Raw genomic sequence first — 16,312 nt, forward strand, 5'->3', positions numbered from 1 at the left:
CGACTGATATGCACCTGTGTTACCAGGGAATATGTCCGACCTTCATTGGACATGTGCACATTGTGCCCACGGTTGCGGATTGATGCAGACAACGTTCAGTTTGTATTAATAGCAGTAACCTCGCTGTTCTTCGCTTGGACTGCTGTTACTGTTCATTTAATTGTTCGCCTGTTTTGCCTTTATTGCTGTTATTACCTGTCTTTGATGTACTTTCTCCTCTTTCAGACCCTTGGGTGCACGACTCCAGGAATTGCTGACACCTCTCTATTTAGGCTACACATGCGGCTCGCTGGGACCGTGTGGCGTGGCAACTGGTTTACCTCTCTGTTGATCCAGAACTTCCTACTAGACACAGGATGAGTACCTCACATGCATTGACACCTGACGCACATACACTGACACCTGACACTTATCCAACATCACCACATTTTAAATTCTTCTCATAGAACGTTGCCAGCCTAAACACACCTCTGAAGAGACGGAAAGTGCTTAATCATCTCAAGAGACTCTCCCCAGATATCATCTTTCTGCAGGAGACTCACTGGAGACTGGGCACCCAAGGGAAATTGACGGCCCCCTGGTTGGGCGAATGCCATTCCGCCTTGCACTCTTCTTCTTCAAGGGGGTGGCGATTCTCTTTAGAAAAGCCCTACGATTTACGCTAGAACAATCCATTAGTGACCCCCAGGGCGGATACATTATCTTGCCCATCATGGTGGAGGGCACTCCCTATTTATTGGTCAATGCATACGCCTCTAATCGGGAACAACACGTATTTTACACGGAGGTTCTCCAGGTAATTCTGGGTCTCCCGCGCTGTGACTTAATCATTGGCGGGGACTTTAATCTAGTCCAAAATATCCCAATACCAAATGGCTGTGTCTTCCTTACAGTTTTTCGTTGACTAACTTGTGTGACCCCTGCAGTGTAGCTGACACTGGAGCTAGGGAATATACGTATCATTCGACTTCACACGGCACATTCTCGAGAATAGACTATTTCCTAATCTCCACCTCATTGTTTGACTCCCATAAAAACTCCCGAATTTATCCAATTACTATTTGGGACGATGCCCCGATGACCTTGACTATGGCCTTGTCCTCCCCAACTGAGAGGGCTAAAATTTGGAGATTTCCTGCCTACCTGACAGATTCCTCTGAGTTCCAACAATACCTTCAAATGCTGTAATGGATTTGCCACACATAGGTTCTGTGTCGACGCCCGGGGTTAATCAGCCTTCATCAGTTCCAAGGTCTGCTAGAGTGACGCGATCTGTTACCACTCAGGCTTGCAGGCTGAGGAGAGGGAGAACCTATCACAGTCTGGCCTGACGGTTCTGCTCCCGCCCTTGGTCTATTTATACCCTCACTTGCAGTTGTTCCTTGCCTGTGATTGTCTTGTTTCCTGGCTCTGCGATTCCTGCTATTTACATTATTGACTGCTGTTACTTTTTGACCCTGGCTTGACTGACTCTTCTCCTGCTATGATTTTGTTACTACGTACTCCCCTGGTTTGACTCGGCTCGTTCACCACTCCTGTTGCTCACGGTGTTCCATGGGCAAATGCCCCTACTTCCCCCTTTGCTTCTGTGTGCCCTTGTCTTGTGTTGTCTGTCTTTCACTTATTGAGCGTAGGGACCATCGCCCAGTTGTACGCTGTCACTTAGGACGGGCCGTGCAAGTAGGAAGGGACTGAGTTGCGGGTAGATTAGGGCTCACCTGTCCGTCTCCCTACCCCGATTCGTTATATAATCACAGGCCCATATACCTTTTCTTACCCTGGTCCCTGACTCTACTATGGACCCCCTTGAGGCCCCGGCTCAGCAAATGCAGGGTCTCTCCCTACATGTCCAAGACCTGGCTCAGAGGTTCAACCAGCGTGATGCTACCCAGGTAGTGTCCTTCACCTCACCTCTTGAACCCCACCTCAAGTTGCCTGACTGGTTCTCAGGGGACCGGAAGACTTTTTTCTCTTTTTGGGAGAGTTGTAGACTTTTTCCGATTAAGACCCCACTCCTCTGGTTCTGAGAGCCAGCGAGTGGGTATAATTAGGTCCCGGCTCCAGGACGGCCCCCAGGAATGGGCCCTCTCCTTGGCTCCTAAGACACCTGAACTTTCTTCTGTTGACCTTTTTTTTTCTGCTCTGGGGCTCATCTATGACGAGACTGACAAAACTGCATTTGCCGAGAGTCAGCTGGTGACCTTACGTCAGGGTAAGAGACCCGTTGAGGAGTACTGTTCTGACTTTAGGAAGTGGTGTGAAGCTTCTCGGTGGAATGACCCTGCCTTGAGGTGCCAGTTTAGATTGGGTCTGTCGAATGCCCTGAAAGACCTGTTAGCTATCCCACTTCAGACTCTCTAGATCAGGCTATGTCTTTAGCGGTACGTCTTGACCGATGTCTCAGGAAACGACGACTTATACGTTCTGGTGCCTTCACCTCTGGCTCCCCTATGATGGCTCCAGAGGTTCCGTTGCTTCGTTCTTCCACGGAGAACTCGGATGAACAGATGCAACTCGTGGCCTCTGTGTCTCCCCAACAACGTAGAGATTTCCGCAGGAAGAATGGTCTCTGCTTCTACTGTGGGGATGACAAGCATTTACTGAACTCCAGTCCCAAGAATAAGTAGCCGGAAAGACTTCCGCACCTAAGTGACCATCGGGGAGGTCGCTTGGGCACACAGGTATTTCCTGTAAACATAAAGCCTAATAAAATCTTGCTCCCCTTTCAGGTCTCCTTTGATGATAGGTCTGCCACCGGCAGTGCCTTCGTGCATTCAGGGTCTGCTGCTAATATTATGTCTGTGGAATTTGCTATGTCTCTAGCTATGCCATTAATTGATTTGCCTAAACCTGTCCCGGTAGTGGGTATAGACTCCACTCCGCTTGCTAATGGTTATTTTATGCAGCATACCCCTGTTTTTGAACTCATTGTTGGCTCCATTCATTTGGAGCAGTGTTCTGTGTTAGTGATGCAGGGGTTATCGTCCGATTTGATTTTAGGCCTTCCTTGGTTGCAGAAGCATAATCCCACGTTTAACTGGAATACTGGTGATCTTACTAAATGGGGTAATGAATGCATGACGTCATGTTTTTCTATTAATTTGGTTTCTCTCGTTGAGGAGGTGAACACTCTACCAGAGTTTATTCAGGATTTCGCTGATGTCTTTTCTAAAAGGGCCTCCGAAGAGTTACCTCCTCATAGAGAGTACGATTGCACAATCGATTTGGTACCAGGAGCTAAGCTCCCTAAAGGTAGGATATTTAATCTCTCTTGTCCTGAACGTGAAGCCATGAGAGAATATATCCAGGAAAGTCTGGCCAAGGGTTACATTCGCCCCTGTACTTCTCCGGTAGGTGCTGGCTTCTTCTTCGTGGGGAAGAAGGATGGTGGTCTTAGGCCGTGCATCGACTACCGAAATTTAAATAAGATCACTCTTAGGAACAAGTAGCCCCTTCCTTTGATTCCTGATCTCTTCAATCAGGTTCAGGGGGCCCAATGGTTCTCTAAGTTCGATCTTCGGGGGGCTTATAACCTTATCCGGATCAGAGAGGTGGATGAGTGGAAGACTGTGTTTAATACACCCGAAGGTCATTTCGAATATCTCGTCATGCCCTTTTGGTTGTGTAATGCTCCCGCGGTCTTCCAGAATTTCATAAATGAGATTTTAACAGACTATCTGGGGGTATTTCTTGTAGTGTACCTTGATGATACACTTGTGTTTTCCAAGGACTGGTCCTCCCACATTGAGCATGTCAGGAAGGTGCTCCAGGCCCTTCGGAAAAACAGACTATTTTTAAAAACTAAAAAATGTGTGTTTGGGGTGCAGGAGATGCCATTTTTGGGTCAAATCCTCACTCCTAACGAATTCCGCATGGACCCTGCCAAGGTTCAGGCTGTGGCGGAATGGGTCCGCCCTGCCTCCCTGAAGGCCTTACAGTGTTTCCTGGGGTTTTCGAATTATTACAGGAGATTTATTGCTAATTTGTCGGTCATCGCTAAGCCTCTTACGGACCTCACTCGTAAAGGTGCTGATCTCCTCCACTGGCCTCCGGAGGCGGTCCAGGCTTTTGAGATCCTTAAGAGGTGCTTTGTCTCTGCCCCAGTGCTGATTCAGCCTAACCAAATGGAGCCATTCATCGGGGAGGTTAACGCCTCCGAGGTGGGAGTGGGTGCTGTCTTGTCCCAGGGTACTAGGTCTCTCACCCATCTCCATCCCTGTGCCTACTTCTCCAGGAAGTTCTCCTCCACTGAGAGAAACTATGACGTTGGCAACCGCAAACTCTTAGCCATTAAATGGGCATTTGAAGAGTGGCGCCACTTCCTGGAGGGGGCTAGGCACCAGGTAACGGTACTTACTGACCACAAGAATCTGGTTTTCCTAGAATCTGCCCGGAGGCTAAACCCGAGACAAGCTCGATGGGCGTTGTTTTTTACGAGATTCAACTTTGTGGTTACCTATAGGGCTTTGTCGAAAAATATTAAAGCTGATGCTCTGTCGCGTTGCTTCATGGCCAGCCCTCCTCCTGAGGAGGATCCCGCTTGTATTTTGCCCCCAGGTATAATCATATCCTCTGTGGATTCAGACTTAGTCTCCGAAATTGCGGCTGATCAAGGTTCTGCTCCCGAGAACTTTCCTGAGAACAAGGTGTTTGTTCCCCTGCAATTCCGGCTAAGGTTGCTCAGGGAGAATCATGACTCCGCACTATCTGGCCATCCAGGCATCCTGGGTACCAAGCACCTCATTTCTAGAACCCATTGGTGGCCTGGGTTGCTTAAAGACGTTAAGGCCTACGTTGCCGCTTGTGAAATTTGTGCTAGGTCCAAGACTCCCAGGTCCCGACCTGCGGGCTTACTATGTTCTTTGCCCATTCCCCAGAGACCTTGGACCCATATCTCCATGGATTTTATCACCGATCTGCCTCCATCCAAAGGCAAGTCGGTGGTGTGGGTTGTAGTAGACCGCTTCAGTAAGATGTGGCACTTTGTAACCCTCAAGAAACTACCCAATGCCAAGACGTTAGCTACCTTGTTTGTCAAACACATCCTGCGTCTCCATGGGGTTCCAGTCAATATTGTTTCTGACAGAGGGGTACAATTTGGAGTTACCCCCGTCTTTTCAGATACACAATGTGTTCCATGCCTCCCTCTTGAAAAGCTGCTCCCCGTCCTTGGCTACATCGAGGAAACCTCCGGTTCCTGTTCTCACTACTGATGGGGTAGAATTCGAGGTAGCCAAGATTGTGGACAGCAGGATGGTCCAAGGCTCCCTCCAGTACCTGGTCCATTGGAGAAGAAACGGGCCTGAGGAGAGGACTTGGGTACCCGCCCGGGATGTTCACGCCGGTATATTGCTCAGGAAGTTCCATTTTCGGTTCCCCAACAAGCCAGGCCCACCTAGGAAGGGTCCAGTGGCCCCTCATAAAAGGGGGGGGGGGTACTGTAATGGATTTGCCAGACACATGTTCTGTGTCTACGCCCGGGGTTAATCAGCCTTCATCAGCTCCAAGGTCTGCTAGAGTAATGCGATCCGTTACCACTCAGGCTCGCAGGCTGAGGAGAGGGAGAACCTATCACAGCCTGGCCTGACGGTTCTGCTCCCGCCCTTGGTCTATTTATACCCTCACTTGCAGTTGTTCCTTGCCTGTAATTGTCTTGTTTCTTGGCTCTGCGATTCCTGCTATTTACATTATTGACCGCTGTTACTTTTTGACCCTGGCTTGACTGACTCTTCTCCTGCTATGATTTTGTTACTACGTACTCTCCTGGTTTGACTCGGCTCGTTCACCACTCCTGTTGCTCACGTACTTCCGTGGGCAACTGCCCCTACTTCCCCCTTTTGCTTCTGTGTGCCCTTGTCTTGTGTTGTCTGTCTTTCACTTATTGAGCGTAGGGACCGTCACCCAGTTGTACGCCGTCACTTAGGACGGGCCGTGCAAGTAGGCAGGGACTGAGTTGTGGGTAGATTAGGGCTCACCTGTCCGTCTCCCTACCCCGATTCGTTACAAATGCACTCTGGTAATTACTTGGATGACAACATATCTCAGTCAGATGATATCCCTCTATTGTGGGCAGCATTGAAGGCTGTGATGAGGGGACATATCATCAGTTATCTGTCTCAGAGGCGGAAATTACGCAAAGATCGTTTCACTGCTTTACATGACTCTTTATTATCGACTCAAAGGACCCATGCTAAGGATTCCATCCCGGAAAGTCATCTAGTGTATCAGACAGCTAAGCACCTCCTGGACACCTTCATCCATGATGAATCTCACTGGCAGGTGAGAAATACCGACAATAAGTTTTATAGATGGGGCAGCAAGACAGGCAAAATTCTGGCCGCACTTACTAAACAAAGACACCCCTTTAAGCCTATTCTCTCTTTGCTTAACCCCTCCACAAACACCATTTCCAAAGACCCTACTGAGATAGCGCAAATTTTCACTGAATACTATGAGGACCTTTATAGGGCCACCCCGACTTCTCTTTCTGACATAGATTCCTTTCTGGACCCGGTACATTTGCCCACTCTCTTCAGAACAACAGGATTTGTTGAACTCTGAGATACAGGAGGAAGAGGTGAGACAGGCAATTTCTTTGACCTCTAATGGGAAAATGCCGGGTCCAGACGGATTTTCAGCAGATTATAAAATGCTAGGCCCCCAAATTGTACCGATTCTGACGAGTCTATATAATGAAACCTTTATACATAATAAGCCCATTGACCGCTTCACAGAATCTCGCACAGTGCTTATAAAGACCCATATAAAGACCCCACTTTACCCCAATCTTACCACCCGATATAACTACTACATCAAGATCATAAACTTTTGTCTAGAATATTGGCGGATAGACTTCAGCACTTCCTCCCCAGCCTCCTCTGTGAGGCCCAGAATAGGTTCACAAAGGGTAGGACCAGCATAAAAAATATTAGAATGGCGACAGCTGCTACTGTTTTGGCGCAGGACCCGACACAACCGGTCACCATGCTCATGAGCCTGGATGCCGAAAAGGCCTTTTTTTAGACAAGGTTTTCTCCAAATTACAATTTGGCACGGTTTTCTCTCAATTTGTACAGTTTCTGCGCTTTGATGCGGCGACGTGTGTGACGGTTAATGGGCTGAACTCCCCCCTTATAGATAGATTTAGGGGCACAAAACAGGGCTGTCCTCTATCCCCTTTACACTTTAATCTCTCTATCGACCCCTTGCTACGTCATCTAATGCAAACTCCTATCTTTAGGGGAATTGAGTTGCACAGTATAGAATTAAAGGTAGCCGCATTCGCGGATGATATCTTGTTTGTAGTGTCGGATCCCAAGCGGGTGCCGGCCCCACTCCTTCAGAACCTGGATAGATTGGGGAGATTGTCCAGCTATGTGCTGGATGTGGACAAAACGGAATCTCTTTTACTGAAGGGACCTTCTGTACCCCTGCGGTCCCCAGCTTTCCCATTTTGGTGGAAATCTTCAGCGTTAACATATTTAGGGATACAAATCTCCAAACACCCGGGTAAATTATATCGGCTTAATATGTACCAATATATCTCCCAATTAGAGAAGAGATTAAGCACTTGGAAACACTTCACTCTCTCCTATTTGGGGAGGGCGAATCTGCTTAAGATGTCAGAATTTCCTAGACTCCTCTATCTCCTAGACACACTGCCAATTTACCTTACACCGGCGGATGAAAAACTGATTAACTTCCTTTATAGGACTTTTATATGGGGAGGGAAAAAGTCACGTATAGCCTTTCACATCCTGCAGCAGTCGAGGCCTAAAGGGGGGATTAATTTCCCTAATATCAAACAATATAACCTGGCGGCACTGCTTCGCTATGTCTCTGACTGGCTCCATGACACCTCGTGTTACACATCCACCCCTCTTGACTCTAGTCTCTTCCCAGATCAGGCACTTGCTCTTCTACATCTTCCTTACACTTAGTTATCAACAGACACTAGAAACAACCCTTTACTCTTTAACACCTGGCGGGCATGGCAAAATATCAGAGCACATTTTCAGCTCTCCCCTTCGTTGTCTCTCTACCTGCCATTGATATGCAACCCTAATTTCCAGGATGGCAACCCCCATGGCATCTTTCGTAGGTGGCATGCGCTGGATCTAACCTCAATTAAACACTTTGTTCTCATATTGGAGAGGAGGGTGCTTATGCTGTCTGAGATGCGGTTGAAATACCCGACCATACCCATTGATCCCTTCCATTATTCACAAGCCAAAAGTTACATCACAAATGTCTTGAAACTATAGCCAGAGCGGGAATGGAACCCCCATCTTCTTCAAGGCTTCTCCAGACAAAACATACTCAAAGGTCAAATACCCAGGAACTACCAGTTCTTACATGTACCACTAGACTAAGCCGCAACTCAAATGCCACTGACTAAATGGCATGTTGATGATCAGCCACTCACTCATTTTGAAGGCTCTGGTCCACGCAAATAAATTTCTGCCCTCGGCCCGATATTTAGAGAAATATCCGATCATATACATCTCAGCACCTTACAAACTACACCCCTGACAGCACTCTGGGCAATATTTAGCTATATATACCCGGACACACACAGATGTTCCCAGGGGGCTTATAGATTGCTATATTATGTGGCAGCGGCGGGTGCGAAGGCAATTTTACAGACTTGGCTACACGACCAGGCCCCACCATTTAAGCTTTTTTTGGATAAACTTTCATATTTATTCAAGATGGATTGGATGGAGGCGTCTCTCCATAAAGAATTCCAGGTGGAGAAGTTTTTTGCCACATGGGAAACCTTAATTTCCCTACTTCCACAGAGAGTTAGGACAGATATTAGGAACTTCTTTCAGCACACTGTTTGGTTTCAGGAACAGATACTTCTAGGAAACGCGCCAGTTTTAGGGTATACAGGATTCTGGAGTGATTGAGGTGTTGGTGGGAGTCGTGCACTCGGTTGTCGTGTTCTCTTCTCTTGGACACCCCTGCAGTGTTTGCGGTGGAATGGACGGAGATGGGCAGTCGGCTGGCCCCCGTCCCACCTCTTTATCCATGGTGGCATTAAGGCTTGATTAGGAGGAGGAGGGATGCGTTTTATATTTCTGTAGGCAAATAATGCAGCAGGAGATTTTGTCCTGAGGACAGGCTGATTTGATTATTTGTCGTCCCCCCCTTTTCCCCTGACTAATAATACAGGATCTCCTGAGTGATTACTGTGTAATATAGAACGAATGTCATCTCTTTTAACCACTTTTGCTTCTGGGGATCCCCCCCCCCCCACTATTATATTTGTATGTTTTTATTTTCCCTCCCCCCTCTTATTTTTGTACCCCATATTCAAAAAGTTTATAAACAAATTTTGAAAAAAAAAATTATACTAGAAACAATTGCACAAATATGTGTATATATTTTTAAAGGGGAACTCTGATAGGCTTCTTAATTGCTCTAAATTGTATGAATACAGCTGAAGAGATCAGCGGTTTTACAAGTTTTACTTTGATCATTCCATGTATAGTTTATATATTAGCTTAGAAAAGCCCATCTCCAAATATGAAGATTTACAAATGGGGAATGAAACATCAATGGAAAAGAGGGAACAGTATGCAATATGATGTCATTCTTGCCTGTTTTGTATTTTTTTATAGTCCATCTGGAGACAGTGAGAATCTAAATTTTAAATAGTTGCACATTGAAGTAGTTTGTGAAGTCCCAAATAACGATGACTGCCTCTGACATGGGACACAAACCTATAGAAATCAAGCTTATCTTTACATTTACTGTAAGGCAGTACTATGGTAGCTATAGCATCCTTATATATTTGGGTTTCTTTGGTAAATAAATAAAAAAAATTCATTGCCATGGGGAAAGAGTACTAGGCTTATAGGTATATATAAATATAATATTACAAACTATAATGCCGTTGGAGCAATTTTCTGAAATATTTATCAGAAAGTTCCTGCTTTCATTGAGAGAGACTGCAGTATAAAATATTCCACAACTCAGGTGACACGATCAAAGAGGGGAGTCCCTTTTGATCATGCCATGGTCACAAACGATCAAAGGGTTAAACAGTTTCCTCTTAAGGTATGTTCACACGACAGCGTCCGTAACGGCTGAAATTACGGGGATGTTTTCAGGAGGAAACATCCCCGTAATTTCAGCCGTAACGGCATGTGCAGGCGCTTGAACGCCGCGTCAGTTCCGGACGTAATTGGCGCTGCCATTCATTGGAGTCAATGAATAACGGCTCCAATTACGCCCCAAGAAGTGACAGGTCACTTCTTTGACGCGGGCGTCTATTTACGCGCCGTTATTTGACAGCGGCGCGTAAATATACGCCTCGTGTAAACAGACAAACGTCTGCCCATTGCTTTCAAAGGGCAGATGTTTGTCAACGCTATTGAGGCACTTTTTTCGGACGTAATTCAAGCAAAAACGCCCGAATTACGTTCGTAATTAGTGCGTGTGAACATACCCTTATCCAAGCTGTATTCACTCGGCTTCTGTAAGTACAGGAGTTGTTAGTAACAGTTCCTACTTAGAGCATGAGTGCTCCCTGGAGTGCTCACAAGCCGTTTCTACAGCGAAGGCTGTGTTCACAGCAGCGTTGTCTTTCCGTTGAGAGCTTCCGTCGACTGCGCTATTGATTCCGCCAAAACAACGGAACCCTGTCACAACGGTGACAAACGGAAACCATTAGCAAAGTTTCCGTCACCATTGAGATCAATTGTGATGCAAACGGAAGCTATGGTTTCCGTTTGCCTTTATGTTGAGGGGTTAACCCGGCGGAAAGCTCAGACGGAACCCCTCAATGGAAAGCAACGCTGATATGAACAGGCCCGAAGTCTTTTAGAATCGGGACCTGCACTGCCCGCAGTCAAAAGGCAGCGGGCGGTCAGTACTGGGTTAATGTTATTAGTTGTAACAGACAAATTTATTTATTTGGCAAAATGATCCCTGCTTTCTTCCATGAATAACAATACTAATAATAAATATATGTATTTTGCCTAACCTACATCATCATCATCATTACAGCGAGTACACAGGTCTCCATTTTCTCTAGCACACCATCTGCCATTAGGTGGTATGTGGGATCTGTAAATGGGCACAAAGCACTTGTGTGGGGAAATTTTTGTTGTAGGCGTAAGAGCAGATAGGGGCAGTGCTATGGAAACAAAGACAAGTGACAGGTAATAATTTGTGTGGATTTGATTTAACATATCTTCTGTGATCTAGACACATTATTATATGTCTCCATGACCTCCATTTAAAATGTGTCCCTGGATGTGCTAGTGGGTTGGGGTAGGGGTTAGATTTTTTTTTTTTACTTCACAGGCTTTATTTATTTTTTTATTTATTTTTTTATTATTATTATTATTTTTTACTTTTATTCCCCTGTGGCTGGATGATAATGAGAAAACATAATCTGTGTTATTCAAGTATTCCTTTGTATGAAGATAACAGATAAGGATATGTTCACACGTAGAATAAACACTGCAGAATTTCCGTCAAGATTTTCTGTGTAGAAATTCCGCAGCATTTACAGTGGCAGCAAGTGGATGAGATTTCAACAAATCTCATCCACACACTACAAAAAAAAAACCCACAAAAAAAGACGTGCAGAAGTTAACTTGCTGTATGGATTTTCAATCCTCAGCAAGTCAATTTAGGTTGCGAAAATGCTGCAGAATTTCTGCAAGGAATATCCGGTTGCAACCTCCGCAGTGTTTACACTACGTGTGCACATACTCTTAGGGCGGATTTACACGAGTGTGTGCGTTTTGCGCGCGCAAAAGGTACTTAACAGCTCCGTGTGTCATCACCATATGATGCGCGGCTGCGTGCTTTTCGTGCAGCCGCCATCATTATGACACTCTGTTTGGATGTTTATAAACAGAAAAGCACGTGGTGCTTTTCTGTTTTCAATCATACTTTTTACTGCTCTTGCGCGAATCACGGAATCTTGCTTCCGTGGGCTGTGCGTGATTTTCACGCACCCATTGACTTCAATGGGTGCGTGTTGCGCGAGAAATGCAGAAATGTAGGACATGTCGTGAGTTTTACGCAGCGGACACCCGCTGCGTAAAAATCACGGACTGTCTGCACGGCCCCATAGACTAATATAGGTCCGTGCGAGGCGCGTGAAAATCACGTGCGTTGCACGGACGTATATCACGTTCGTGTAAATCCGCCCTTATGGTGATCTAATTCCCGCTGCCCATGATCTGCATACAGAGGACTGCTGAGAGTATACAGGTCATGTCCTCCCATCATACTCCTATTCCCCATATGAGAGTTGGAGGCAACGTCACAGGTTTTTGAATGCAAAGGCCTAAATGTCGGAAGCAAGCTTTCTGCATTCGGGCCCCAATGCAAAACGCAGCACTCACTTTGAGCTCTGTGTTTAGCAGTTTTGGTGACAGGGATCTAGATAATTTTAGCTCCCGGTCACTTAAGGAGGATTGGGCTGACACAGTGTTATACATGGTCCTCTTTTTTTGGCAGACTGCTGTATATTTACGTTTCTGCTACACAAGACAACGGTGCGGGAACATAAATATACATTTTGTGGTCGTTTAGGGGTTAAGGCAGTCTATCAATATTATAACCCGGAAAACCCCTTAGGGTATGTGCACACACACTAATTACTTTCGGAATTGACGGACGTATTTTGGCCGCAAGTCCCGGACCGAACTCAGTGCAGGGAGCCGGGCTCCTAGCATCATAGTTATGTACGATGCTAGGAATCCCTGCCTCTCTGCAGGACAACTGTCCCGTACTGTAATCATGTTTTCAGTACGGGACAGTAGTTCCACGGAGAGGCAGGGACTCCTAGCATCGTACATAAGTATGATGCTAGGAGCCCGGCTCCCTGCACTGTGTTCGGTCCACTACTTGCGGCCGAAATACGTCCGTCAATTACGGACGTAATTAGTGTGTGTGCACATACCCTTAGTCTATGCACAGCATTTGTACTTACCTCATTTATTGGTGCATCCTTGTTTTCTGTATCTAATGTCTTAGGAAGATTTGATTGCCTAAACTCTTCAAGTAAGTCATCCAGGTTGAAATCCAGCCTCTTCCTGACATCTGAATAAAAACATAATATATAAATATATTACATAACTACTTCCAATATGGGTTGATGTTTGATATATCTATTCTAGTATCAGCAGAAGTCCAAATGGTTGCAATTTAGTTGGATATTGGATGCAGAACTTCAGAGGAGTTTCCAGTAGGCCGGTGCACTCTTTCAAAATCATGTTCAATACAGACATTGCTGGTATCATACATCTTGCACACATTCACTATTTGCTATGACGACTGTGACTACTACTATTAATATCTAAGCAATAGTATGCCAGTGTGAATACTAAGTGAAAGAAATGGCTGACAGACCAATGGAAAAGTTGAAAAGTTTACCCTGAGTGACATATGGTTAATACAAATATAACACAAAGCTCCCCACATGGTTGCTATTTTACAAAAATGCTTGAGAGTGCCAGCTGACACAGGAAGATAAAAAAAGAAATCTTTAGGAAGATAAGAAAGTGGAGTTGAATGTTATATATAAAGTATACACATACAATGTTGGCATAAACTTGGAAAGGTCCATTAACTCTAAAATTTAATTTAACATAAATGATCAAAATTCACAATACCATTTGAAAACCGAACAGCAAAGTGGCAATTACTTCTTGAACTACTTGACAATATCCAAAAACAACAGTGTAAATGAAGGGCTGGAAAATAAGCGTGAGACAATAAACAATGTGTTTCCAAAAATGTAAAATGTGTGTATTTTATTTTCAAATTAAATCTAGTGCTCCACATTTAATTTCTTCAAGAGAAAAATAATTAAGCTGTATTGAAAAGTAAAGACAGATGAGAGGGAAAAAGTTATCACCCATAAAAAAAACAAAGGCCCAAAAAAACTGAAAAAAATAAATTAAAAAAAAGGATTTTGGAATAGAGGTAAAGGACATTTTTCTTTTTCTCATAACAGGAAATTCACAGAAAATTACATACAACCACTAGAATGAGTAACATATTATGAATCTAAAAAATAGTTTGGGCAACAATGATTGAAAAAAATTGATGCTAGAAAGATTATCCAATGAGTACAACTTGAAGAGCAAGTGACCAAAATAGAATTAGGTACCGATGGATGTGGTATTTCAAAGGTTGACTGCCAATAAACATGTTTGTCTTTGAAATTTACTAGAGAATGACAGATTTGAAATCAAGAATTAAAGGATTTGTTCACTTTTGAACAAAAGTGTACCATTTGCATATATAATTTACCCCTTAATGACCGGCGTATAGACTTTTTACGTCGGCCGTTCGGGGTAGTTCTTCTGAAGTGCCGCTTTTTCATGTCAGCACTTTAGAAGAAGTTTTCCCACATCAGGCTGGGTGCTCCTGAAGCCCAGGCTGAGTGGTTTTAGAGGGAGGGAGATCCCCCTCTCACCCCACTGGCACCCCGCCGATGCTTTCTATAACAAAGGCCCCCCAGGTCTGCCTTCAGTGAATGCATGTTAGGCCAAACCAGAGGCATGGCCCAACTGCCTGTCAGTTTTACACTGACAGGCATAATGCACTGCAATACAGAAGTATTGTAGTGTGTTATAAAAGTGGTCAAAATATTGCATAGTGAAGTCCCCTAGTGGGACTAAAAAAAGTTAAAAAAAAGTTTAATAAAGTTTGTAATAAATAAATAAAAGTCCCAAGTAAAAAAAAAATAAAAACCCACTTTTTCCCCTTACAAAATACTTTATTATGAAAAAAGTAAGAAGTTACACATATTTGGTATCGCTGCGTCCGTAATGATCCCAACTATAAAACTATTGCATTTTTAAACCTGCATGGTCAACGTCGTAAAAAATAAAATAAAAAACAATACCAGAATTGCAGTTTTCTGTTCATCCTGCCTTCAAAAAACTTTGATAAAAAGTTCCATGTACTCCGAAATAGTACCAATAAAACCTACAAGTCGTCCCGCAAAAAAAAAGCCCATTTCTGACAGCAGAAAAATAAAAAATGATGGCTCTTAAAATATGCCGACATGGAAAAATAATTTAGAAAACAAATTTTTTGTTTTTACTGTGTAAAAATGGTAAAACGTTAAACATCTAAATAAATTTTGTTTCGCCGCAATCGTAACTACCCACTAACTAAAGTTACCATGTTATTTATAAGACACAGTTAACACCATAAATTTAAGACTTAAAAAGTGGTGAAATTTCAGGGGTTTTTTCTTATTACCCCACCAAAGTTAATAAAATGTAATCAATTAATTACAAGTACCCCACAACCACGTTATTAAAAAAATACAACTTGTCCCACAAAAAAAACAAGTCCTTATACAGCTATGTCGATGAAAAATAAAAAAGTTATAGCTCTTTAAATGAGACGATGGAAAAACTGAAAAAAATTGCATGGTCATTAAGGTTTAAAATACCTTTGGTATTAAGGGGTTAACCCAGACATGGGCAAACTACGGCCCGCGGGCCACATACGGCCCGTTAGGCTTTTTAATCCGGCCCGCCGAACTTGTCCAAGATATATCCGTCCTCAGCAGCTGCTAGTTCGCGCAGGAGGACGGATATATCCGTCCTGTGATCGCGCGGGTACTGACAGTTTACCCACGCGATCAGCGGCAGGAGCACGGCTGTTATACACAGCCTGGCTCCTGCTGCAACTGCCGGAATCGAAGCACGCGCCGATTCCGGCAGTTTAACCCATTAAATGCCGCTGTCAACAGTGACAGCGGCATTTAATGTGTTTGACAGAGGGGGGAACTCCCTCTGTCACCCGATCGGCGCCCCCGCAAACAAATCGCGGGTCGCCGTCGGGTTTCCATGACAGCCGGGGGTCTAACAAAGACCCCCAGGTCTGTCTTCAGCATCTGCCTGTTAGGCGATGCCAGAGGCATGACCTAATAGGTTGCCTGTCAGTTTTACACTGACAGGCAATAATGCTTTGGTATACGAAGTATACCAAAGCATTATATATGCGATCGGCACATCGCATAGTGAAGTCCCCTGGTGGGACTAAAAAAAAAAAGAAGTAAAACCGTTAAATAAAGTTTGTGAAAAAAAAAATAAAAAAAATTACAGTCAAAGTCAAATAAAACTACTTTTTTGCCCCAAAAAGTGGTTTTATTTAATAAAACGGTCAAAACAAATCACACATACACATATATGGTATCCCCGCGATCGTAACAACTTGACCAATAAAATGAACACATTAATTAAACCGCCGGATGAACGGCGTCCAAAGAAAACGCAAAAAACAACGGCAAAATTCTCTCTTTTCTCCCATTCCCCCC

The 16,312-nt window shown here is 44.4% G+C and overlaps 1 protein-coding gene across 1 annotated transcript in view; it reads right to left on the bottom strand.

The window, feature by feature from the left end:
* Positions 1 to 16,312, bottom strand: part of FAM227B (family with sequence similarity 227 member B) — a 428,344-nt gene that overhangs the window by 53,303 nt on the left and 358,729 nt on the right. Inside the window, exon 12 of the mRNA XM_075858036.1 lies at positions 12,962 to 13,071. Coding sequence (XP_075714151.1) covers positions 12,962 to 13,071 — 110 coding nt within the window. The remainder of the gene's footprint in view (positions 1 to 12,961; positions 13,072 to 16,312) is intronic.

This window comes from Rhinoderma darwinii, chromosome 3, assembly GCF_050947455.1.
Source record: "Rhinoderma darwinii isolate aRhiDar2 chromosome 3, aRhiDar2.hap1, whole genome shotgun sequence".
Lineage (NCBI taxonomy): Eukaryota > Metazoa > Chordata > Amphibia > Anura > Rhinodermatidae > Rhinoderma > Rhinoderma darwinii.